Here is a 26,781-nt window from a genome sequence, read left to right on the forward strand (position 1 = left end):
TGATTGACTTCTTACAAGTTTTTGCTTCAGTCCAAACCATTCTCCCTTTGAAGACAGCTGCCTGCCATCCTTCGGTGACTCCAATATAAGCATAAAAATCTTAGCTAACTGAATTGTTTACCTATCATATGCAGAGCTGGTATCAGAGGACCAAAACCACGGGGGCAAAGCTCTGCAAGCCATGCACACGCTCAGGGCCTCAACCTTCTCCTTTCCCTGCAGTCCTACAGCACAACCACCTCTTCTACCACCACAGCATGTGTTCAGCTGTAAAAGAAAACATGCATGAGCTGAAAAGAACCAAAGTTTCAGGCAAGAGCATACATCTGTCACATACACACACACCCCCAATGGAAAAATGAAGGCAGTACTCAGAAATTCAACACTGTGATTAAAGAACTTTTATAGTCTTCAAGGTTTTAATTTGAACAGACATTTCTACTATGTTCTCAACATATCTACAGCAAAGTTTACAGTCACTTTGTATCTGGTTTTCACCCTCCAAACGGCTAAGCAATCTGAGCCATGACAGTTTTTCTCAGATTTGTTACTTTTTTTTTGCAATATATTTAACACCACAGCAGTTGGGATTCTGTACATGTACAGCATACATCTACCAACACAGCATACAACTCCCAGCCCTGTTACTTATTTCATCAAAAAAAGAAATACAAGACTGACTGATGCAGCATCCAAGTCCAGTTAGCAATTCCAGGTGTTCAGACAGAAGTGCACTCATCACTTAAATTTGTACTAGTTGAGACACATAGCACACATCACACAGTGCTATTCAATGTCACAGAGTTACAAAAAAAGGGAGTGCTAGTATAGACATTTTCTCCTCATACAGGAACCTGTACACGATAGCACTTTCTGGGGCTTTAGCAAAGCATACATTAGACGCCAATATGCTGTACAGTGCAATTTAAGTTATATCATATGCAACATGGACAATAGTGCACTTAAACCAGTCACCACATTCAAGAGTTAGATTAATACAATCAAAATATTGAAGGTATATATTCCCTTATGAAAACTGTGCAAGTTAGATCCTTTTCCCTTTTTTTTGGTAAATGGCAGAGCGTCCGCATTGACTGACCCCAGAGTTTGGGCGAGGGGACCCTCAGTGTCCAGCTTATTACACAAATACCTATGTGCAGAAAGAGCAGAAGCAGGGGTGTCAGCAAAGGTGTAAGGCAGTGTCAGGCTGAAGAACCAGAGCCGGGCACTACCACAGCGCTCACAGCTCAGGAAGACACAGGTAACCTGCAAAACGGGTGTCAGCGATGGCGTGTGGCAGGGTCCGGCGGGTATCTCCCTCTAAGAGGAAGCAAACTGATCATCAATATTAGGTATGTATATAAATGTGTGGGGCATACAGGAAAGCAAAGAACTGGAGCGCTCCATTATGTGTTACCCGAGCAGCCACCAGACTGGAGCCTGGAAAGCACTGGGAATGAAAAGGTTAAAAGAGAATATGCAAGCAGCCTGACATAAAATATCTGTGAACTGTCTTCTCCCAGGAGGCTGTAAGGGTCCATGCATATTGTCTCAGCTCCACCACCTGCACTACCTAGCAGGACCGCTCCAGATAAGGTCTCATGGTGATTACTCGCAGGTTAACTTGAGCCTCCAGCTCCCGCTATTGGCAGTGACTGCAAGGCGACCCATGGCAGAGAAATCGGGGAAGAAACTGCTGTGGCTACTCAGACCCACGCTAGCGTTTTCACATGAAGGCTGTGATCCACACCAGCACTAAGCCAAGGCAGCACCCAGCACTCTGGTGTGGGTTGAGCCCCAACAGACAAGTCAAGGATGAAATGCCAGCTCGGAGATAATTTTCTGCCTTTTGTTAGCTGTCACAACTGGTTACACAATTTCCTCAGATGCCTGCAGTTTGCATGAGAGACTAGAGCCAGGCAATTAGGTAAAAAAAACACCTCTTTCCTTCTCTATTATTTAGCTCAATATATAATTACTATGTTAATAAATTGCATAACCTTTAAGTGTGTTTTATGTATAGTCCATTATGGGGAAAATAGTGCCTTCTGAATCCTTCCTATCTGGGTAGTGATAATACATTTCAGATGTACAGAAACAGTGGAAATTCTGAACTGGATAGGCATACAACATCCAGACAGGTGTAGATCCCACAGATTTACTTTTAAAGGGTGAGCAATGATTTTCAGGGCTTAGATTTGCAACGTACCCAGAAGGTAGCTCCAGCAGCCAATGTCTGGAGGAAGGCATGGCCAACCTGTGCCCTCCCCTGTTACACAGTACACATCAAGAGCCACCCTGAGCAGCACTCTGTCGGACTTTATTTAGAGAATGAGACTGTCACTCTCCAAACCTAAAAGCAAACCGGTATCACAAGTAGGGGCAATTATTCTCCTGCCTTCAATGAAAAAAAGATTTAAAAAGGGACCTTCTTATTTTTTAAGTCAGGTGACTTCAGGACTAAGCTTAGGTTAGTCAAGAAGGAAATAATTAAGGAAGTAAGGACCAAAGCAAAAGGCATTAAGGTAGCACTTAATCACTATCACGATTTTATATCGCTTCCTTGGTTATGGAACTTCTCTTAAAATCGATTTAGTGGTTACAGGATTTTTGCAGATTACTCTCCACTTATTTCTATAACAAGTGAAGATCCTGCATTTTCACATGTATCTACCTTTATGAGAAGTGGCTTTTAAATAAAGGCAGATTCATTCCAAACCAGCATAAATTATCATGGAAGCTCAACAGTTTCAAAGGTATCAACTCTGATCTAACGTAGGTCCACTAATTTCAGTAGAAACAGGCTAACAAAGTGCTTTTAAAATAATCCCAGCCACATACATTGTTGTCAATTCACATCATCTCAGTCACATACAGCTACCAATGCAATCAAGCTGAACAAATGCCTAGGTGAGTTAATATTTCAGACTCACTTTTATCTTGTTTTTTTTTTAAAGGAAAAAAATTGTCTAGTGAAAACCGATTTTATAAAAGTAGATTGCAGTCACAGAAACACAAATATCAGCTACAAAATACAGTTACTTGGAAAGAGGCTTATCCCTAAAGTCTTTAAGCAATTTTAGCACCTACAAATGATCTAAACTATTAGCATTTTTGTAGTGTGACAGTTTCTTAACCTGCAGCAGCTACCGAGTATGTTAGAACACCTTAATTTCCAAATTCTGCTTTTGATGTTTCACAAGAGGTATAGTAAGAGCACTAGAGGAAAAAGCACACCAGGTAAAGCAAAAATGTTTTGTTGAGCTGTAGATTAAATGCTGCTCTTGCATCCTAGCCATGCTGCGAACCTGTTTAAGCATACAAAACCAGCCAGTGCGGTTGGAAGTTTCAAGAGAGCAGCCTAGCCGTAGTTAAAAGGACGGCTTTGAGCCACTGTTTTGCAGTGAATGCCTCCGCCAACTACTTAACCTTTTTGTTTTCCAAGTAAAGTTTTTTATTCCTTAGGAAGATATTTGTCCATGAGGGACAATTCCACTGAAGGTCATGGCATGAACATTAGCAGCAGAATCCCTAGTTCGGTTCTGTAGTGCACTGAAATCTCTTGCTCTAGTTTGGTGTTTGACTTACTGCTCCTGAGCCAATGCTTAACACAAAACCCTCCAAGTGTTAGATGTGAAGGCTACTGAGACTATCTTATAGACTGGTAAAGCCTGTAGTTAAATTATACCATTTTCTAGTTTTTCTAGGAATCTAGAGAACTAAGCTGCCTTACTCTTGGCAAGTGCTTTCAGACAAAATGCCTTTACTTATCTATTCATAACTTGGTATTTTAATCCTTACGAGTGTTTGAGGAGTTCAACAAAACCTGAAAAAGTTCAAGCTAAATGTGAAACATCCTGTCTCTTGGCCCATCCTGGTCATCCATAAGCTGAGTGGAGGTAAGAGTTCCAGCTTCTGACGACACTGTACACAATTTTGAGACAGAAAAGCTGCCAAGAGAGGACACTATGCCCAGCTGTGTACACCTTCTGTAAACAAAACAAAAATCCCTCCCAGAGACCAGGGAGGTACATAGTGTGAAGTGAAGGTTTTAGCAGTGGGAGGACTGAGGGTCAGCTGACCCAGAGGGTTCTGCAATACATGCACCGTCCATGTTTAGTCTTTAAAAGGGGACTGGAAAGGAAAGACCTGAGGCAAAGCCCTGCCAGCTCACAGGTTCTCCTACATCTTATCATCTGTTTCCATCTCTGCTAGCTGCCTCCTCAATGCGTTAACCTTTGCCTGAAGTTCCTTGTTGTATTTTATAATGTTGATCATTTCTTCGTGGGCTTCATCTAGGAACTTGGAAGGCCTGTTCCACCGAAGAAAGACACCTGAAAGCCCAGAGACAGTGCAAGTCAGAAGGGTTTCTTGTAACAAGGAAGAAACGTTATCCATATTTCATCAGCTCTCAAGCTATGTGCATACAGTTCATGCACTTTTTTCTCTCCCTCCCCCCCAAACAGCATTTAGAAATGCTGACCCTCCTCTCCAAGTTCACCGTTTTATTAAACAAGGTTAATAAAGAAAAAATGAGGGGGTTTCAGTACTTCTTTCTCATATACTGATCAGACCTATCCATATTCAGTCTCCACCTTGCCTTGACAGCCTGCTTGCTTCACCATAAGTAAACTCTTCAGCATGCATGGGATGGAGAAAGTTTCTGCAGCAGGGACCTACCACACAATGTGGTCAGTAATGGAGAAAGGGAAGTCTTGGCTGATATAGAACAAAAGCCTGAGGCCTGCAGAACTTCTGTAGATTAGGCTACATCACTGCAGAAATACTGTGCTAAGTAGTTATGTGGTACTAGTAAGGCTCCCTGGCACAGAGCGGCACACCACCAAACCTTAGAAGGAAAAAGCATTATACCTCTTGGGATGGCACATGCTAAAAATACTTTTGAACAGATTTCAAAGGGAGTGAGATTGCCATCAGCTGGAATACAGACTAAGCATGGAGCAGAGACAGTGCTTAAGAAGCTTTACAAGTAGCCACAAAATATATATTGCCTGCCATAGAAGCAGCAAGCCTGGCTTACCTTCCCAGAGCTGCAGGCTCTGTGGGGCAACAGAGGGCCAGATGACAAGGCTGTTGGCCTCAAAAAGAGGATTCTGGAATTTTCTCAGCTCTTCAGACCTGTTCACCCAGGACCACAGGGACATAGTTTTTTGTGGCAGCTTCAGTTTAGACCTAAGAAACCCATAGGGACAAGTTAGCTTTCACTTTTATATTGTAAAGAGTCATTGTGTGAGACCCTCACAGACTAGAAGGCCACAAGCTTTTTCATGTGCTACTAGCCCAGACAGTTCAGGCTAATCCCTTCAGTACCTCTCACCAATGCCACTTTAGGCTTATACCTTGTCCCATTTACTCAACCTGGCTGATTACAGTCAGTTTTGAAGAAACAATGGGGAAATAACATTTATAAGTTGGGTGAAGTTAGCTGCCTGCTGTCCAGATGAAGTCACCTGCTCGAAGTGGTTCGACTGCCAGGCTTTGAAAGGGACTGAACTCCTGTGTTAAGACAGAGCTGGGAGGTGTGGCAGGTCTGCATCAAGGACAGACAGTAGTGCAGTTCTCAGGGTACATTAAGGCGGCAGAACCGCTGGACTCGTGCAATGGGCACATCTGCTTAGGTCCCTCTGGTGGCAAGAAGCATCAGAGCACAGAGAGAAAGCCACGCTGTTTTCCTGGGTCAAACTACCTCCACGTTTGGAGTTATACAGAGGTCTGGGTCTGTTCCTTAAATTCTGGCAAACTTCATTCTGCTCGCACTAGCAAACTGAACTGCCACCCAGGCAGGAGATTGACTGTCCCTGTGAATGCTTCAGACAGCACAGGCTTAACATCAGAATTCAAACATTCTCTGTGCTCACGGGCTGACATGGTCAGATGTGACAGGCAGGTTATTACATGTAACATTCAATATTCTTTCAAATTTCATTTTACTGGTTTCAAGTCTAACTTGGTTTTGCAGATGACCAAATCAGCAGCTCTGCAGAAGAACCTCTTCTAAGCAACATTTAAGGGCAGACACATTTATAGGAAGCTTTAAATTGCCTTCCTTATCTGTAATTATCAGTTCTGGTTTTCCCTTCTACTCATTCAGCGGTCTTCAGTTAAGCAGGACACCATCAGACACGGTCTTACCAGGGTCAGCAATCCTGAGAACAGAACTGCCAAATTCAGAACAGGAATCCAAACCTCTCTGGCAGCTGGCATATGCCACAGAAGGCTCCAGTCCTCTGGGGCTCCACTGTGTTTACTACTCCAAGTAGCTCTACTCGGGGCATGCCTAGAGCTGCCCCACCTGGTACAACACAGCACCTAGCCCAGGCTAGGATTTCAGGAGCTAGGTGCTGATCTGCTCAAGCTTCTAAAAAAGCTCAGCACAGGCCTATCACAACCTGACAAGGCAGACTCCAGCAGAATGCAGTCCTGGCTGCTTCCTTTCAAAGCTGCACAAGCATCCCCATCCAAGAGCTCATAGCATTCACTCAAACTCAACCAATGCAAACTGACAATTCACACTTCTCAGAGTAACAGGTTACAGCCGGAGGGATTTTTGGTCTTTCCATTGAAGTTGCAGTACTGCATGGACAAAGAGACCTCAAACCTAATCCTGACGCTCAGAGCCAAACAAGTAAAACTTTTGCCAAGGTGTAACTGAGGCTGAAGATGTTCAAGGCCAGGTTGGACAGGGCTGGGAGCAACCTGGGCTAGTGGAAGGTGTCCCCGCCCATGGCAGGGGGGTGGGAACTAGATGATCTTTATGGTCCCCTCCAACCCAAACTATTCTATGATAAGATCTTCCACGGTTTCCATTTTCAACAGTTAATGGATGATATAAAAAAACCAAAGCCTTCCTTTCCTGGGGGTATTGGGACCACTGGGCTGCAGTCATCTTCCTCCCTGACAGTTAAGGTAAGAACCAGACTTTTCAACTTTGGCTTCTGACTGCCTTGACCTTCTCCTCCAGGCCTGCATGGACAAGTTTGATTCTTACCACTATGAGTCACACCATTGCCGAACTCTAGCTGTTTATTCTTTTATGGGAAGAGTTTCTGCATAAGAGACTATATAAACTGGTGATGGGCAGAGATCTTTCAAGGCCACAGAGGGAAACCGAAAAGACAATCTAAGGTATTAGCTTGGACTTGAAGATTAATTCAGCTCCCTGCCCATACCACAAAATTTATTTAGTCACACTGTCCCACTTTAAGAGGGACAAGCCCCCTAACATTGCATCAGACTACATAACTGCAACGAGAAGTTCACCCATGCTAAGGGAGACTGCGCAAGCACCCTCACCGTTTTTCAAACCGAGGTACCTTTATTTTTATCAGATACAGTCCAATAGTTAGAGTTCAAAGCAAGAATCCTCACCAACCTTTCGTTTTCATTGTTTCCCAGGAAAGTCCCAAACTGTGAAGCGTAAGCATGTTCGAAGAGCATAATGAGGAACTGTTCATTGAATTCAAAAGAGCAAGGGAACTGACGAAGTATTTGCCACACACAGTCCAAAAAGAGCAGAAACACTGGGGCCTCCCATTTCTGCTTGCCATTTGAATAGGCTGACTGGGCACAGCGCTGCTGGAAGGGGTGACCAGCCTATACACAAGAATCAGAGAAAACATCACACAGACTAATGGGATGTGAGTACATGTAGCAAAATGACTTTAGGTTTAGTTCTGTCCATGCAACAATGCTAATACTACTCTCATCTACAACAGTAATTTCATCAAGCATCCAGTCACAAACTGCTAGGAACCATGACCAACTTTGCTGCCTTTTTCAGGCTATGTAAATAACCTTGTATTTGATCAGAGAGTTTTTACCAAAACAAGCTGGTGCTCCAAAGGACCAGGCTGAGGATATTAGCTGCAGAAGTGCAAAGAGTAGAACCAAGTTTTTGTGGTTTAGTCTGAACAGCATTCTCTAAATTTAGAGATGTTCACCCTGAGCACACAAAACAGGTAAATCCCCAAAACCAAAACACTACCATGAGAGGCAGAGGCACAAATGAGTCAGTTAGTGATGTTGCTCTTAGGACAAAGGCCATTCACACTACACAGGGCTGCAACAAGGTCCAACCTATTTGCTGCCTCTCAGGCTATTTCTCAATACAACTGTCACTGGAAAAGATTGCCGCTTTGTCCATAGGCATTTCTTACCTGAAGCCACTCCCTCACAACAAGAGATTCAAAGCCACGTATGGTCCTGCACCTCGGATCCAAGATAATCTGTGCCAGAGAAGTGACCTGGAGCGTTGAATCAGTTCCTTCACTCCCATGGACTAACACTGATGCACCTTCCCTGTAAAAGAAAAAGGTGGAAAGAAGTCAGGGTATGAACAAGCAGAACACATCAAGGACATCTGCATCCCAATGGACACCATGACAACCCATGGACACCAGTATTGCTGCCATGACAATGCTGAGGTTTTGCTGGCACTTTATCGTTTCCTCTCTCTCATAAGCTCCGCATCCTGCATGGAAGCGTACCACCTTCTCCACATGGATACTCAACCAACACTAACCAGAGCTCTGCATCACTTAGGCTTAGCTTCTTGCTAAGCATTCTGGAAATCCAGAGCTTTTGCCACATTGACAAGAGATGCATGGTGAGATCTCTTTTCTGGTTCTCACAATTTTGAAATGGTACCCCTTTGAGTTATAGCATGGAAATGCATCTCAAAATTTGCTTGTGTCATTTATTGATTTGCTAAGTACTCTGAAATTTTCCCATAAGCACTGCAATGAAGACACATCATCCCCTCAGACGCTCTGCAAAACAACACTCAGATTCTTCCTCAAACTGGGCTTAATTGCATTTGGGCCTCAACTGGGGTTTACTGCAAGAAAAGCTAGCCAATAAGCCGGTTCAGGAAAAAAAGAAAGATGGACAGAGCTTGGCCTCCAGAAAAGCAGCAGAGTTCGCGTGCCGAGCAAGGAAGCTTGTCAAAGAGCCAAGCCCAAAGGTTCTTCGCTCATCAGCCAGCATAAGTGAATCAACAGAACAGCATGAGGAGGAGAGGGCCCTCAGAGTTTGGGGCAGGAAGGTTTTGCACATTGCTAGGGGCCCAGGTGCTGTCAGCCCCTGCCCCAATCCAGTAGGGGCTGCCCAGGACAGCCAACTGCCTCCCCTCTTCTCCATCTTATGCTGTATTTGGATACAATATTAAAATCTCATCCATATGCTCCTGAAAGAAAGACTATAGTGTTAAACGGTATTTTTACCGTTAAATGGTATTTAACTGTTAAAACGGTTGCCTTTACTCTTCCCAAACTTTGGCTCAATGTCTCACTTCTGCCAACATCCTTACATCTAGAAAGAAAGTGAATTGCAGGTTGCATTTGTTTCTATACAGAGATCCAAGGTACACAGCAAAGCATTGGTAAGAAAATTCAATCTACCAAGCAAGTAGCCTTGCAGATATGACCTGCTTTTTGAAATGAAGAGCATAAAAATCTGTACCTTAAGTATTGCAACACCTTTGTCTATAGTCCTACATCTAACCCCAACCCATTTATGGTTGCCTCTATGGTATAAATAATATTCAGATACTTTCCTCTCTTCCTCCCCAAGGCAGATAAAGAGGCTGCTTAACAGTCAAGCACAATTGCTAAGGCTAACCGCAAGCCTACATGCTCCTCTAAACGGGGCACACCAGGATGACACTATTTTCACCTTTCATCTTTCAGGCCCCAGACCTTCAAGATCTGTCCCAGCCATTCCCTCCTTGCAGCCGATATAACTGAACCATCCTTGTCAGCCCAGCTGTAATCAAGGCAGACCAGACACCAATGCCAGGCTGGCATGCCATAGCACCAGGTAAACAGAAAAAGCAAAGCTAAAGTTAAAAAATGATGGAATTGCTCATTGTCCCAACGAGCCAGAGGAGTTTCGTCACCGATCTTTCTCATTATACACACGCAGCAAAGAATTACAGATAAAGCTATTGATCAAGAGCAACCCTTTTCTGGCACAGTCAATAACTAAACAAGCACAGCCAGTGCTTTTAAAAAGCACAGCAGCTCATACTTTAATGCAGTAATTCTGTTTTACCAATGAGACTGCATTTCAGCCTACTTGTGTATCTGTGTAATATTCCCTAGCTGGTATGAAAAGCTAGGTTTTCCCCAGGTTTTGAGAAGGGCCTTCCCCGACAGAGCCACAAAGAAATCACATTTAGACCCCTGCATTTGGTCTTACAAACAGTGGCACCCGACAGCTAGCTTTTGTTCTCCAGCCAGAGGTCTGAAGACAAGTTAGCCAAGTCAGCAGTATATTAAAGGAATGTCAGGTTAAAAGAAGTCACAAGCACTTAAAAGGAATGAACAGGATTGCTTAGATAGGCCTATGGGGATAAAACTTTCAAGAATAAAAAGCACCAGACCAATTCCTGGGAAAAATAAGAAAATGCCATTGTTTTAATCTTTAGAAGCAAGGTGGGGTATCGGAAAACTTCAGCTGCAAAAAAAAAACCCAAACAACAAACTTCATAACCACTTCTGTGTTCTCAATTTACTAGGCTACTGAACAGATACATGTCTGAGATGGACAGATTCTAATGTAAACCTTCAATAAAGTTAACTACATTAGATTGGTTGCATCAGATGCAGGAATATACCTTAACTAGATGATCCAATACCTATTCTTAGCCAATATTTCCTCCTTCAGGCAGCTTGTACTTCTAAAAATGCAAGCATGATTTATTGGAGAAACATTCCTCAACCATGATGAAATGGTATGTTGCATGGGTACAAGCAAGCCAGTTACTAATACTTAAAGTGGAAGCAGAGGTATTTAGCAAGCAATCTGTAATGAGTGAATGAGAAACTCAAGGCTCTCTGAAAAAGATTTACCTGTCAATACACTGAGCAGCTAGACAGGCTGCAGTTAGTATCTCCTTGATGTGAGTCAGCCAGTTGGAAGCTTCCAGTTTACTAAGCCAGCGGTCCATATTGTGTGACTGGTCATTACAAGCTTCCACAAGTTTGATGAGGCTTTCCTGCAGAATATTAAACCTTTGGGAAAAGCAAAATATTATTGATAAGCAGTAACAGCAACCAGGACATGTTTACAGAAATACACTGATCTCAAAACCAAGCACTACAATTTATATGCAGTTATTTCAAAAAGCATGACCCTATAGAAGTGAGGTCTCCTGCTTTCAACGGTAATGCCAAACCAGGGCCAACAGCCAGCACAGTGCCACTCTTTGGACATAAGCAGTCTCTTACCTTTCAAAGCAAATTGCTTCATAAGGCATTACAACAGCAGGGTCTTTTCCTTATCTTGAGCTCTGTGTGGGTGCAGCCATATCTTAACACTTTCCATGTAGAAAGTGTTACAGTAGCCTCACCCCCATTACCAAATACAAGCGTGACGGTAGTACAGACATTAGCAAGTGTCAGCCAAGCTTCAAGTGCTGCATTTTCACTCTCTGTACTACACCAGAAGTTTTGGGGGAGTTTTAACTTGTAAAGCTGCAACAGGAATCTGAAAACCTTCCAACACAAGGACACATCTCTACTGTGACACAAATTTTTAAACTAGACTCAACTTTGCAACATAAAAATTAGTTTGGCTAATTTCTTAAGAATGAAAGAAAAAACAGGGGCAGGGAACATTTCTGCATTTGCTGCATTATGTCCTCAAGCCCTGGAAAGCTGGCATTCAGCATACAGCTGATAAAACCAGATGCTTCTCTGGTCTTGTTTCACACTACACCTGCCAGGGACACCAAACTACTGATGGATCAAACACCACTTAACACTGATTCCAGCATGTGCTCAGGTCTAATAGAGGATGCAGCTAGTAGACTGGATCAAAGAACAGATCTCTGACAAAGCCAAGTGACAAAGAGATATTTAGTCTTCACATATTATGGTTTATTCATTCCTCTATCTGATGCTTAAATCCACCTGTAAAATAATCAACATAAAATTTAAGTCCACCTAAGATTTTTAGAAGCAAAGCCAAACACTTCAAAGCAATGGGCAGGAAATTCCTTATACTAGCTCCTCAAGAGCTGGCCTATAGAGTGGTGAGAGGAGCAACTGCTTTCCAATAGCCCCAGTAACATTACTGCATCCCCACATAGAAGGATTCTCCAAAACTAAGCTTTAAAAGCAGTTGAATAAGGTCAGACTAAAAGTCTATTAACTTAGTAGCTTGTTTCCAAATAACCCAATTTTAGAAGTCTAGAATGTACTGTGTAAGAGAAGCATGACTGCCACAGAACAAATCCTCAAATGCAGAAGTTTCCTGGCCAGGTACTTGCTAATTCCTGTGCGCTACTGCAAAAGGGGAACACAGGAAAGCTGGATCACAGCTACATATGGTCAGAGAAAGAGACAGCAAAGGGAGATTGCCTGATGTCTGAAACCTGCAGTAGGTTGTTCAGAATAAGGAACCAAACACACCTTTCCAAAGCCAAATACCTTTATCACGCACATACCCCAATTTTGTCAAAAACAGAACGTGACTGTTGACAGGAACCAGGCTACCTGGCCACTTCTTACAGAAGCAAACACTCGGTGGAGCTAGCATGGCTCTGCCAATGCAACCCTACAGAGCCACACACAGAGGAGAGCCTGTGCTATTTCACCCACCTCTCAATACATTTGTGAATCCTCCTCCATTGGGGATAGTGTACTTCTTGTTCAAAACCCCCTCCTTTGGCCCTGGCCTGCTGGGCAACACTCAGGGACCTTGTATCAATGATGTAGCCACGCTTGCCAGGCCGTAGTGTGGCATTAATAAGCTTCTCGTCCTCTTTACACCGTCTCCCATTTGTACCTGTAAGAGGCTGGCTACTTCGCATCATGACCTGCAGAGACAAATAACCATGACTTAGGCATTTCTCCATGGAAATAGAGGGACTTCAGACTGAAAGCCACTGATCACCTGAGCGCCAAGCCAAGAACAGAGATTTAAACTCAGTATGCAAAGGACACCCCTGCATTAGAGGATTTCTCAGGGGTCTGTAATGCAGACTGCAAACTGATGCATTAGATCATTGGTTCTCAACACCAGGCATGGAGAACAGCTCTCTAGAGAAGTGTGCTACTGAAATTCACCCAGGGTGCTCCTGTTTTCCTTCACAGTTCAGGTCACTTGTTACAATGCTTATGGGAGCGAGATAGTTCAACCTTAAAAAGCTTCCTCTATCAGTTGAGGGCTAAAATTCAAGTGGGGTCCTCCTGGATCTCCAGCTCTTTTCTGTGGAGTTTCACCAGCAGGTGCAGCTCTCACCCCACCACGCTTCCTACTTCCATCTGCTTCAAGTTTGATCCACCACACCTGGACCCAGACAGACAAATGTCCTGATCTGCACTGCCTGATGCACAGAAACATCCCCTTAGTTCTTCCTACAGCGGCTGCTCTCCCTTGCCCTGAATCATTCAGTTTAAGCACAATCCCTTGCAGGGACTGAATTTATTTGAAAAACAGAAGTAGAAATCCTTGACTTGAGCGATCATTTGGCAGGCTGCTTTCTAACTTACGGATGCCTTCTTAGAGGCTTTATCCCTTTAATTATTCCCTTAGTACCACCTTTGTGAGCCACTGAACTGGCTTCCTGATGATAGTTCCTTTATCAACCAACATCTTCAGGACTGTCATCTTTAACATCTCTTCCCAACTGCGTTTTTAAAACACTTGAGTCATTCATGTGTTAGATGCCTCTTAGGTATAGTTTTACTTAGTGGCTAGACTAATAAACCTTGGGTCCACAGATTTATGAGCTGAGATTTCTCTTTAGCAAATGCCTTTCAATTCAGAAAGCATCCCAGCAGCTCAAATAACTGAAATGTGAGGGCAGCCAGTCACCAAGCCAAGCTATGTTCATGAACTCTGAGTCAGGAGAGCAACATGACAGCCAGTGTTACTGTCACAAGTTCAAGCACTCTGAGCCAAGTGCTATTATATTCCTCACACTTGAACTGTGCACAATTTGGAGAGGCAATTGAACAAATCTTCCCTCGATAATTTTCAATTGAGCCAAGAAAAAGCAGAAAGCACAACTGTTATGAAGTTGGTGGATGGCTGATTTTAAAGCAAAGCAAAAAACCCCAAAGGTACTACTAAGTCAGACTAGACATCCTCCAATTCAAGCCTTACAAGTCTCAGCAACAGGAGGTGAGAACACTTCAGAGCACTTGACTCAGAAGCCTGGATCAAGTTTACAAGCTGCAGGTTGGACATCCCAACACCCTCAGAACTAGTCATATCAGCAAGAGATAAAAAGAATTAACTCTACAATTTTATTAAGTACATTTCTTAATTAATCATTCACTCAATTAGATTTTTGGCTTGTCAAAAGGTGCTAAAGTCTGCACAACACCAAGAATTTGCTGCTCCTGAAACCTGTTACACATTGCTCCTTCAACCGTTACACAGCAGAAGTAGTGCTGGCTCTAGGCATGCTTGCTGTCATTGTGACTGTTAAAAAGGAAACAGCCCACCACCCAGAGACAGGACAATGTGGTTTCTGCCATCTTTTCAGCACAAAACCTCTTGGCTGACAAAGCAAATAAAGGTGCCAGCAGTGGCTTTACAAGTCTCATCTTGCTCTTACTGCTGCAAGCAAGCTTATGCCACACACACTCCCAAACAAGCAGATTAACAGCTGTTTCTAGGATGGAGATTACTCATTCCATCACCCAAAATGAGTTTCGCTGCATACACTTAGGAAGTTGGAAACCAAAATAAGCAAACTTTGTGTGAACTGTATTAAGTCTAGAGCTCAAGTTGTTTTTTCATTCAACGGATTCACACACTTCCAGCAGGTACAACCATTACTCAAACGCAGCTTACCATCCCATTCTTCTTATGATAATAGCTCAGGACTGGGAAGCGACTGCCATGGCGAAACATGGCAACTTTCCGAAGCGCTTCATCATCAATGGATTTAGGGACAATGACAACCGGAGGGTAGGAGGGGCAGACAGAGAATTCCTTATTGATGCAGCTTAGACGCCATTCATCTGTCTGAAAAAGATCAGAACACATAGGCTTTGGGTCAGAGAAAACATTACTACTGTTACAGCATAACATATTAGGGCAGAGGAACTTCCCTATTCGGGACAAAGCACGCACAGAGTAATATTGGTGATCTATGCTATTTGCACCACAGATGAAAGTTCAGTTGTCACTACTGACATAATCACTTTTGTTCACACAGGAATCTGGACCCCCCATAACAGCACAACTACACTAATCTGTCAGATCAAATCCAGCACCACATCTTGTCTCAAACAAGAACATGGCAAAAGATGCCATTCAAGAACAAACAAGCCACTCTCTACAGTGTCTTCCTCACCCACTATCTCTCAGACGTTGTATTACAGATGCTTTAAGGTATATCCCTACCTAGTCCTTTTAATATCCATTTATAAGCTTATTGACCAATTATTTCTGGCCCCCACACCTCTTGATGCTGCCTGCAATCATAATAGCTTGTTGCAGCTGCTCCCAGAAGCTCATTACCCAGCATGCAGATAAAGCTCATAAGCAACAGAAGAAGTTATCAGGTGACTCCAGTTCTTGAGGTGCAGGAATTGAACAACTGTTCCCCATCTGGTTTATCCGCATCCTCAAACAGCACAAAATAAGCCTGCGTGGTCAGAAATGGGCAACTGTGGCTTTTACATATTTCACAGACACAGCAGACAGCATGTCTGCAGTACACATTACGACATAACTCAGAAAATTTGCAGACAGCTTCAATCTCATAGGAAGTAAGAGCATGGTATGCCTCTGGGAAGACCCCAGAACAGAAAAGTATTCCTACATCAGCAGACTTAGAGGAAAAAGGTTGATTTAGATGCAGGTAACACAGGCTTAAACCTCTATCTGTGCTGAGAGCAAAGTTAGTAATACTATCCACAAGGCAACGGTGGCCAACAAAGGCAAGAATGTCTACCAACCCCAGATGATAAAGCTGCTTTGAGGTGAAAACTGCAGTTTAACATTTCCAGCTTGGCTCTCTTCTATGGGCTCTGCTTTACATAAAGCACTGCAGCTCTTCCTCCAAAAGCACCTTCTGGAACCAATACAGCATCTAAGCCCAAAGGTCTCATCGTGAACTCCTGTTACGTAGTTTTTCAGCCAAACACTTGTGAAAGAAGTGCTGAATATTGGCACCCTGCATGCACCTGGCATGAGAACTCAGGCTACCCGATACCCAGGATCAGATGCAGGACTTGGCTCAGTCTCAGACAAACCCAAAGGTCAATAAGCAACCTTGCTGACAAGGTGTCCTCGCTTACCGAAGTCCAGGCTGGAAGAGCTGACACTGCCCTAACTACAACCTTGGACAAACCCAGCCTTCATGGAGGGCTTGCTGCTTCTGGACTGGTACTGCACCACTGCCTCCTGCATTGAGGATACCATCCAGGTACGCCAAATGGCCACAAGGCATATATTTTCCACAGGGGCACATATCACACAGCAGAACCTTGCCTAAAGTTTGGCAGGGAACTGAGCTCATGGTCCCTGATGGCAGGATGGTGGCTTGACTGGGCTGTATCTTCAGTCAGTGCATCCTTACCCTACATTTCTTATGGCCAACAAAACCTACTGGCAGAAGCCTCAGTGGGGGGAAAATGACCCAGAAGCCTCTACATGTTTTAATTTTAACAGCAGTGTTAAATTCTTAAAAGCAGCAGCAGAACAGCAGTCAAGTTTGCTTGTAAAAGCTCCAGACACAAAGAAGTAAAAATGAAATATAAAAATGTTTTGAAGAGGAAGAGGCAGCTGCTTTCAAGGTGGATTTTTCCTTTAGTTCCTACGCATTGACATGACACACGTGTAAGAAGGCAAACAAGACCTTAAGTAACCCCTCAGCTGAGGTGGTTTTGGTAGACTGGGGAACATTTGCATGCTGCTGCAGTAGGCAGAGACCTCATACAGATGCCATAAAAATACCTCTACTCATTTGTGTTCAAAGAAAGCTTCAGCTAGACAAAAACGTAGGGGGATAAAGCAGGTATCACAGAAAGTAAGAGAAGAGCATGACAGTTAAATTATACTGTAACAGAATACACAGAAGCCCACATCAATTCAGAAAGGTTGGTTTAACATGCATTAATTATACAGCTCTGATCAGAGGTAGGTCTCGTCTCTTTCCTCTCTTCCAGAGGCTTGCTGCCTCTTGCCCCTACACCTCCTGCTTGGTACCTGATCATAGAAACCAATCTGACTGGCTCACTGGTCCAACGGTAAACTAGGACTGATTGAGGTAGGATTTCTGGCAATGAAGTCTTTCCATCAGATGAACAAGTTGGTCCAATTCACAACAGTTTTGTCATCAGTAGATCCAAGGCACACAGGCTGTGGCATAGGAGACAGCAAAACTGTCCCTTTTGGTAACAGCTCAAGAAAGAGATGCTGGGAAAGGTACATGTGCATTATCATCATCAAGAACAGCAACTGCTACTAGTGTTTAGCAGCCTATCCAGACAGGTTTGCACCATCCTTGCTTATTTATTATTCACTAGCCTCAAAACAGCTCTGAACATCTACCTTTTATAAAAAGCGAAGGTTCTCCCAGATGCAAAGCTAAATTGCCTCTGGCAGTCACGTCACAGGTAGAGATTAAAAGCCCTGGATCATGTAAAGGAGGCTGGCTGGTCACAGCTCATGCTTTTACGTTAATGTACCAACAATGATTTTTTTTTATAGCTTTTTGAGGTGTCTACTTTAAGTTAGAGCAGATTTCATACGATTGTGTGCAATTTGTTTACAATGAAAAAAGCATGGATATAGAATAGAACTGATGAATACCTTACTGCCACACAGGATGTGGAGAAGGCAAAATCAGAACTCTGTGGTATGATTTGAGAGACTGACTGTCACTGATATCACCAGCATGAAAAGGAATGGAAGAGTATTGATCCTATTTATCTCCCACTTTGGTAATTTAACTCTGCCCATAACCTCCCCTCCTCACCATTTATAAAGCAAGACAGACGATATGTTATGTCATCCAGTTATAATTTACTGTTACATGGGAAGGATGAGGATCGTGGCAGCAATTGGCACCATTTGTCTTCTGTAGCATAGCTACTTCTGCAGAGATCCAGTTAACCTCTGCAATGCCGGCTTCAGACTGCAAAAAGTATACTCCAAGATGAATCAGACAGTAAAACCCAACAGTGCAAGTATCTTCTTGGCTTTTGCTTGGGGTATGTCTGCAATTTGGAAGAAAAAGTTGCCATTACAACTGGAAGAGCAGGTAACAGCAATTTAAGTATGTGCAGCAGTAGATGCAGATACAGGAAACAGGACTGCAATGAAAGAGAAGAGGTAGATCTCACCTTCAGACATCACTGGATATATATGCTGCATGAAGCTCAGAGGAAGTACAAGGTTAACATTTACTTCTCCCAGCAAGAGATCTGTACTTAAAGGATTCAGAAAAAGTCACTTCCACTTCAGGCTAGAAGCAGCAAAGGATTGGTGGTTGAGCATAAAGGGGAGAGGACTCCAAAGAAAACAAAGTAGTCAGAAGTATTGTCTTGAACACAGTGCAGGATTAACTTTTACATTTCTATTTTTCTTGTCATAGTACTTGTTCAGAGATACCGATTTTTCAAATGTTACTGAAAGGAGGAAAGATAACTGTTGTTTTTAGCCTAAAACTTACAATTATTAGGAGAGGTTGTTTTGCACAACACTGTGTGAAATGACTCAAGATCTACTAATAAGCCTTAAGAAGAAGAGTAAAGAAACCAGCATGGACTTCAAAGGATGCTGCAAAGCAGCAGAGACAGAGGCTATTCCCAAGAACAGGCAGAAGGCAACAAGCCCTGTTAGTAAGAGACTGAGTGTGGACAAGAAGTATACAACATATGCAAAGACTGATGTTTGTCTGATAAGAGCAAAATACGGGCTTTTCACACCATTGCAAACTGAGCCCAAACCCAGGAAGTTCAGCTTTTTTCAAGAAGCTCCAGTACAGAATACAGCACACACAGCTGAACTGTCCAGAACCTTGAGCTCTTTCCTACAAGAAAACAGCGGGCCGGGGAGGGGGGAGAAAAAGGAAAAAAAAAAAACAGTGAATGAAGAAAGTGAATTTTGTGGCAATGTAATACCTTCATGTTAATTATACTGTTAGTATACAACCTTCTCATGGCCTCTTCACTTAAAGTTAAGGAGAAACTGAGTTTTCCAGAGTTACAATCTGCAGTATCTTGCAGCTGTAGAATTTGGCAGAAGAGAAATCTATTAGCTTTTATCAAACTCCTCAGAAAAAAAATAAAACCTCCTGTGTGTACTCTTAATTCCATTCAGCCACTCACTGGTTACATAGTAGTACAGTGAAGAAATTTTTTTTCCCTCACGTGTTTCACCTGACATACCTATAACCAATCCAGATCTCATGTATCAACCACCCAGTGCTTCAAGCAAAAACACAACACACAACAAAAAGCTGGATAACCAAGTATTAACTATCCTGTGCAACTTTTACTCCATTCATATATTTGTCTATAGTATCTTTAAATTCTCATCTCACAATACAATAATTCGGAGCCTGCAGGAACTGTGGAGTTTTCGCTCTGACATTTAGTGAAATGTTGAGCTGATTATATTTATATGATTTAATTGTCAACTGAACTATTCTGTTGATCTGTTTGGTTTATCAGAACAGCAGTTCACAGAAACACACTTGACAGAAGCCCTGCATCCCCGTGGTGTAGGTTATTCCCAAGAAAATAAACAGGTAGTACACACACCAGCAACCATCGGCAAACAACAGCCCACTGAAACTTTTAATTCCTCCATTTTTTTTAGATCAAATGAAGACATTTGACTTAACAGCTCTTCCCTTTACACCTTCATGGACTAACTGCAAGACTGCTGTGATAGTATATAGCACCCTCCCTCATCCTGGAGCTGAGCTGCAGGGACAAAGCACTTACATGGTTTCTATCAAATTCTAGGGGTGATGCTAGGTGACACTGTCAGATCAATAAAATTGAGCAAAATCACACAGTGGGTATGTGTGTCGGGAGAAAACACATTTGCCACAACATACACCAAGATAAATAAAATTATACAGTATAATTATCTAAATTTTTACTGTATTACCTAACTTTTAAAATCTTTAATTTTTATAGTTTTACTTTGCCACTATAGAATGGGTCAGTTTTAAAACAACTCTCCTGTAGCAGAAAAATGTGGAATTAATCTGTTACTAGGGGTGCAATGTGGATGAAACATGGTTTTTGACAAGTAGTTACCATACTGGGGAAGGTAAAGGCATAACAGTTCCAGATGGATGATTTAATGGAGAGGGAGGTAACTCTCCAAATTCTACTCATTTGACTTATGGGAGGAGAAAAAAATAAATCAGCCATTTACTCATTCTAGCCTGTCATGTAAGACAGTTCAATTAAAGAACAATAAATATTTGGTCCACAATATATTCATCTGTTGTTCAGGAAACACAAGTCATTTGAACATGGCTTTTATCACTGTTTTGTTGAAGTGGAGGTTTTTTGTTAAAGTGGAGCTGAAGTTTTGGGTTAAAAGCCAAGAATTAATCAACAGCTGTTAGACAGTTACCTTTTACAGAAATTAATTATTGCCCTTGAAATGTAGTGCTGCGAAGTAATCAGGTTTTTAAACAAAAACCTTCCAAGGAACATATGTTCCAAAAGCCAGGAGATTCATAAATAAGCTGTCAATTCATTTTTAAACCTCTGAAAGAAAAAAGGGGAAAAAAAAAAGGGGGCATCAACAGATCCATGTTAGCACCTGTATCATGCTGGTAAGTACAACCATCAGCAGTCATCTGATCCCTGAAATCTAAAAAGGATTTTGTCTACACATAGAAAGCAAAACACAGAGGCAGAACCACCTCCTGCAATCTTTCATTGAGCTCCAAAGGATTTCCTTCTGCTGCCTTCAACCCTGCTCTCACACTCCTCCCTTCTCACCAGATAGCACCTCTACTTCTGGCCTTTTTATTCTCAGCAAGATGCCTGCAAGCTTCCTCTGCTGAGCTGGGAAGGCATCTGCTGCTTTGCCTCCAAACAGGAGAACACTCTGATCTTTGACTTCCTCAGCTGAAATTAAAACTGAACTGTGGTGATAGTTATAACAACAGGTCAGTTTGTATGTCTTTAGACAACAGATGAAGATAGGACATAGAGTACTCTAATCAGGAGACTAAAATAGAAAGGTCTCTTAACTCCTTTAATTTTCTAGTGACTTCATCAAATGAAGCTGGTCAAGCTAATCATGTTACTCAGTTATTAGTCATAAACAGGAAGTGATAAATGCTCCAGACAAAAGAAAAAAAATCAATGTTCTTTCATGCTGTACTAATGGATGTGGTCTCAGAAACCTAAGATGATGCAGCAAGCACACATATTTAATGTGAAACAAAGACTTGGACCAGAGAGATGCTAACCCAAAGCACTATTAAAACAGGCAGGCAACTGCAACCGAGCCAGTTCCCACTATCAAATTCAGCATCCTAAAATGAAACTTGCATAACAGATACAACAGGCAACACCCACAAGAACAATTCCTACTTCACAGTCACCAAAATAATACCAACATGTTCTCAAAGCACCTGGAAGAATAGGACTGGAAATTTCCTGCTCTCTGAACCCTCCCAAACACAAACTAGAGCTAAGAGTGTTTCAAATTGGGTACCTTTATCTACTGTCATCGTGCTAGAGCGCTAAGAAATCCTTAGTGATTTTTTAAAGGCAGCCTCATTTCAATTAAGAGGTTGACAGAGATTCATCGATGCAAAGTTAAGTACAACAAACCCGGGCCAAAGATCTTAAATTGGTTCTTACAATAAGGCAGGCCATCCCCATAAGGACCAAAACATTTCTGACCTTCATGTCCTCCCAGGCAACTTCAAAACAGGCCTCAAAACTCCATTTGTACAAGGTGAAACACAAGTGTGAAATAGGAATAGTGAGCACAAAAAGAAATTCCTGATGTTTACAGAGTGACTATTTGAACAACACCCAGTTTTCACCCAGGCACCAGACTGCTATTCTTACCATCCAGGATTTCCTGTCCAGACACCAGTGGGTGAAATACCTCACAAGCTACCTGTACGAGTATATCCAAGCACCTGTGCATACCCATAACATCCAACTTACCACTGAACTAAGGAGCTCAAACTCTTGGTCAGGGAGAAAAGAGCGCCAGCCATCTTCAACAATTTCAAACATGGGCCGGTAGAAGAAAGGATACATGAGAGTGACAGAATCCAGGGTGGAAAGTGCCTGTGTGGGAGACAGAAATAAACAGCTGCTTAATTCACTCAAACTGCTATTTTATTGCAGGAAAACATACAGCAAACAGTGTTTTCTTCTAATATTGGTGATGCAAACTTAAGCCACCCGGAAGTATTTCAAGTTTAGTGGTCATATACTAAGGTACCTGGAAAGTCTTTTAATGTACATAAAAAACCAGCAGCACAAACGAAAGCAGGTAACAGACAATCTAACAGCAGCTGTGGGGTTGTACACAGAGTATCATTTCTGCAGGCTACCCTATGCAACAGCACACCACAGGATGAGAAAGATACACACTGAACAGGTATAACTAATGGAACACACCCTACGTAGCATTTACCCCATTACTGACAACACAACTTAAACTCAAGAAGTCACTTAATGTTGTTTGAGATGCATGAAATTCAACCAGCCTGATTTTGTTTTGCCTCCTCACACTCTGGCATGATGAAGCCAAGCTTCATTTTCCCAAATGCTAGAACAACATACTTGATCAAGAAAAGTAGGGTGGTTGGTTGGTTGTTTTTTCTTGGTTGGTTTTTTTTTGTTGTTGTTTTTGGTTTTGTTTTTTTTTTTTTTTCAAGAAAACCCACACCTACAAGCAACAGTATTTTAACAATTGAAAGGAAATCTCCCACAGTTGTCACTTGCCTTCCAGAACATCAATGAAAACCTTCTTGAAAAAAAGGTTGTTGAGATCAGATCAAGATCTGGGAATGTAGGAGTAATTTATCATTATGAATTCTTACCTCAATAGAGCTAGCAATGTTCAAACACTCCTCCATTCCAGGTATATCCAGCTGAATAATTCGCAGATCTTTGCATTTTATAATGATGGTACCCAATGAGCCCACAAACCTACAGCAAGACACAAAGAAAGAGCCTCTTAAGAATGGGATCTTCTAAGGTACGAAGAGGTATTATAGCTCTTCCCACAACATATGCCTACAAGACAAAATTCCATTAGTAGTAATTTATCTGCAATATCATCTTTAAAAAAATAAACAAAACAAAGTCACCTCTTTATTTGGTATTTGGAAGTTGTTGTCCACTTTTAATTCCATCCTTGGGATACGGCAGTGATTGGATATGAGATAAAGAGAAGGTTTTCCTCCCAGCTTTTCTTTAAGACATGACAGAGAAAAGGTGTGTTCAGGTATTTTCGGATAGCACTGGAAGTTTCCAGTTTCACTGAAGTAATGCATTGAAACTTTTAATATTGCTACAAACACGTGAGGTTAATTTGCTTTTTAAAGTAACATTTCAGTCTTGCTACATTACACTCCCTTGTCTTTAACAAGAAAGTTTGGTTTCTGATACCTGCAGTGCCACCAAGCAATTTGCTCTGCAGACCTCAAGAGAAGTCAACGTCTTACCACTGCTGGCTACAATGCAAGTCAACCCAGAAAAAGCTCTATGCTACCAAACAAAAACGCAGCTCACAGACGCCCTCGCCAGTCTTCCTTATGTACCTAAAAGAAGGACGATTCCTGAACAGAAACAGCGTTTTCTTTAACTAGCCGCTAGGATTCACAGGAATGACGTGGATTTTGGTTCGCAAAGCAGCGAACTGAGGAAAAGCAGCTGAGTTTCCTCACACACCACAGCAGTGCTTGCAGCAGCCAAGGGTGATGCAAGAAGCAGAAGCAGGCAGGACCTGCAGGACCAAGTTTCAGTCCCTCATGGCCTAACCCTCAGTCAGGCGAGGCATGCACCAGGAAGGGCAGAGCTGTACACACTCCAAGGAGAGCTGTTGCTCAGCTCTGGGTTGCTTCACCTCTGCTACAGAAGGCACCTGTAATTTATTGTAGCATTATTATTACCACAGAAAGGTCATTATCTATTTCTACCGTGCAGACAAAGGTTAACACGCAGAACCAATTATAATTTGGGTAGTGCTGAAGGAAGAACTACAGGCATTTTGACAGAAAAGTTCCGCAACTCCAGCAGAACCAGTCTGTGCATCGTTTGCCCTCGTTGCAGAGCTATTTCACAGGTCTGAGATAACAACACAGTGCAGCTATAATGCATCACCAGGGCTCCATTTTCTTTAACCAAAAAGATCATAGGAGACCACCAGAGACTGTTCTGCTTCTCAAACAAACCCTACAGGCCTTATTTCAGTCACTTAAAAAGCCACAAAAATTTAAGCAGCTGATTGATGACCATCTGATAATTAGAGAAAACACCATTTTGTACAAAGGACACTCCTACCATGAAAGCAGAAAAGATGTTATGAACCTGGCACAATGTAACAGTTGTCATGCACTAATAACCTGAAGTAGTGCCAAACTGGACCCTTCCACAACCTTTAATGGTTTAAAGGCCTTGTTATTCCATTCTCTTGGGCACCGAGAATATCCTCTTACCCTGTTGTACAGCAAAGTTTCATTGTTGTTATAGTCACACATAGCTACTCTCAGGGAGGGAGATGTCTACTCTAGAGACCTTCTAGAAACCAGGGCTGGCAATAAAGGCTGCAAGTATGTGCAGACGTACCTATTAATCACATACTAAGCTAACAACACACTACCCCTTGCCGTAATTTAAAGTGTTCCTTGCTTATTTGGTATTAACTTACATTATAACTGCAACTAAGCTCATAAAAAAATAAGAAAGAAAAGCTTGTCTACAATAATTTTCACAACAGAGCTACAGCTGGTTTAGTACAAGCATAAGGAGAAGGACAAACCACCCTGATGACTGAGCAGTACTAGATGGGAACTAAATTCCTGAGGCTTCCACCATGCTGTTCCTCTCCACCCTCAGGCCAAGATGCAGCATTTGTCAGAAATTCTCAGAGAAGTCTGGAACATGGGAACAACCTTATTCAGCATCCAGTCCTTCACCCATTCTCTGATTCTGAGGCAACCCGATATCTTTAATTACTGCTGCTTGATTTTTCCAGGCTTGCTGGCAGAAAGGATATCTACCAGATGTCCTTCAAAGGCAGGGGAAACAGGGAACTGACTTTGTAATTAACAGCAAAAAGAAAATATTAGGAGGAAACTGAAAAAAGGACAAAGGTGAGGAAGCAGAAGACAATGACCAGGTGAGATGGGACTGCCACTCAACAAGGAAAGCATGATGGGGCAACAGCACACAAAGCACACAGAAGTGATGGTATGGAGGCTCATCTCTGAAGTCTTTTTAACAAAAGGGGATGGGCAAGGAGAAAAAAAGTGCTGCAGCTCCAGTTCAAGTGTTATTGATTTCCATAAGCAGCTGGAGAAGTATGGGGATGATGCTGTTGAGCAGTAGGAGGCTGATCTGGGGCTGAGAAAGTTCAGAGCCCACTCCTGTCATCAGTTTTGCCGAGTGACCCAAAGCAAATGACTTTATCACTGCTTCGGCTTCCATCTTTGTTTAAAGGTGGCGGTAAAGATGCATCTTTTATAAAGCATTTCGAGAACTACTGATGAAATGCAATGAACAATTAACACAGAATACTGCCAACAAAGGCTTTTAAACATTAAAAATTCTGACCCTATATATGACAGAAAACCCCTCTTAAGATGCGACAATATCCAACAGAGCAAGAATCAACCTGCCCATGCCAACATTCTGCCCCATGCTCTAATTGACTGTCCTTTCTCCTCTCCAGACCTAGATTTGGGACAGCTGAGGTGCAAGCCAGTATTGACAACCACTCTTCAACCCGTGGGACACAAACAATGAAGTATGGGTAGGCAGGGAAATTAGGAGGCATACCTTTTTTCAATAGAATCAATGTTGGAGTGCAGCAGCCACAGCTCCTCAGCATTGTCTTGACGCCGTGAAGAAAAAATGAGGTGATGGCCAGTCAGACAGAGAGTCCCCTCCACTGCCAGGTAGAAAGGGCGGTGCAGGACGACATTGTCTGCTCGAGGGGTCTTGATCAGCTCTGCAAACTCCATGCTTGCTAGCAAAGGGAAGGGGCCCAGGGAGGCCTTTGCCACAAAAGCTTTCTGGAGGAAACAGAGGCAGCCTCAACAACAGCAGTAGGGACGGGATGGAGAATCTGGGGACAGCCTGAAACCGGCGGGCAGCCCTGTCCGATGCCACCGGAGGCAGGCGGGGGCATAACCCGCGGGTGGGCCTGTCCCCCGGCCCGCTGCAGGAACCCAGCCAGAACGCGGGGATGGGGGGAAGGCGATGCGGGGAGCCGGAAGAGCGGGTGCTACCACAAACCCCGCTCAAAGCAGGCCGACGCTCTCACAACGGTCCCCGCTTTCCCAGGGGGACGCCCAGGGCCTGACCGACGGGGCTCCCTTGGCGGCTCACTGAGGGGAACCGGCGGGGAGGGAGACCTTCGGTGCTTGACAAAAGGAGAGACAGGGCTGCTGCGTGGGGGCGAGGCGCAGCGAGGCGGGAGGGCAGCGGAGGAGCCGGGGAGGGTAGCCCCGGGCGGCGCAGGGGGGCAGCGGCCGCGCCGAGCCGCCCCAGGACCCCCGGGCCCCGCTGCTCCCAGCAGGCTCCCGGCAGAGCGCTCCCGGCCGGAAACTCAGGGGCTCTT

The 26,781-nt window shown here is 43.1% G+C and overlaps 1 protein-coding gene across 2 annotated transcripts; it reads right to left on the bottom strand.

The window, feature by feature from the left end:
- Nucleotides 1-386: 386 nt before the first annotated feature.
- Nucleotides 387-26,781, bottom strand: MTMR9 (myotubularin related protein 9). 2 transcript variants are annotated; one of them, XM_040598259.1, is made up of 11 exons: nucleotides 25,998-26,084; nucleotides 23,306-23,409; nucleotides 23,036-23,144; nucleotides 22,149-22,274; nucleotides 14,830-15,003; nucleotides 12,624-12,841; nucleotides 10,872-11,033; nucleotides 8,178-8,319; nucleotides 7,394-7,614; nucleotides 5,042-5,193; nucleotides 387-4,334 (listed from the first exon to the last, which is right to left on the bottom strand). In XM_040598259.1, the coding sequence occupies exons 3-11, from the start codon at nucleotides 23,069-23,071 to the stop codon at nucleotides 4,183-4,185; spliced, it is 1,383 nt and encodes a 460-aa protein (XP_040454193.1). In that variant the 5' UTR covers nucleotides 23,072-23,144; nucleotides 23,306-23,409; nucleotides 25,998-26,084; the 3' UTR covers nucleotides 387-4,182. The 2 variants fall into 2 exon arrangements, with proteins under 2 accessions (XP_040454193.1, XP_040454192.1); XM_040598258.1 differs by lacking the exon at nucleotides 23,306-23,409 and having other exon boundaries at nucleotides 25,998-26,781.

This window comes from Falco naumanni, chromosome 6, assembly GCF_017639655.2.
Source record: "Falco naumanni isolate bFalNau1 chromosome 6, bFalNau1.pat, whole genome shotgun sequence".
In the NCBI taxonomy this organism is placed as follows: domain Eukaryota; kingdom Metazoa; phylum Chordata; class Aves; order Falconiformes; family Falconidae; genus Falco; species Falco naumanni.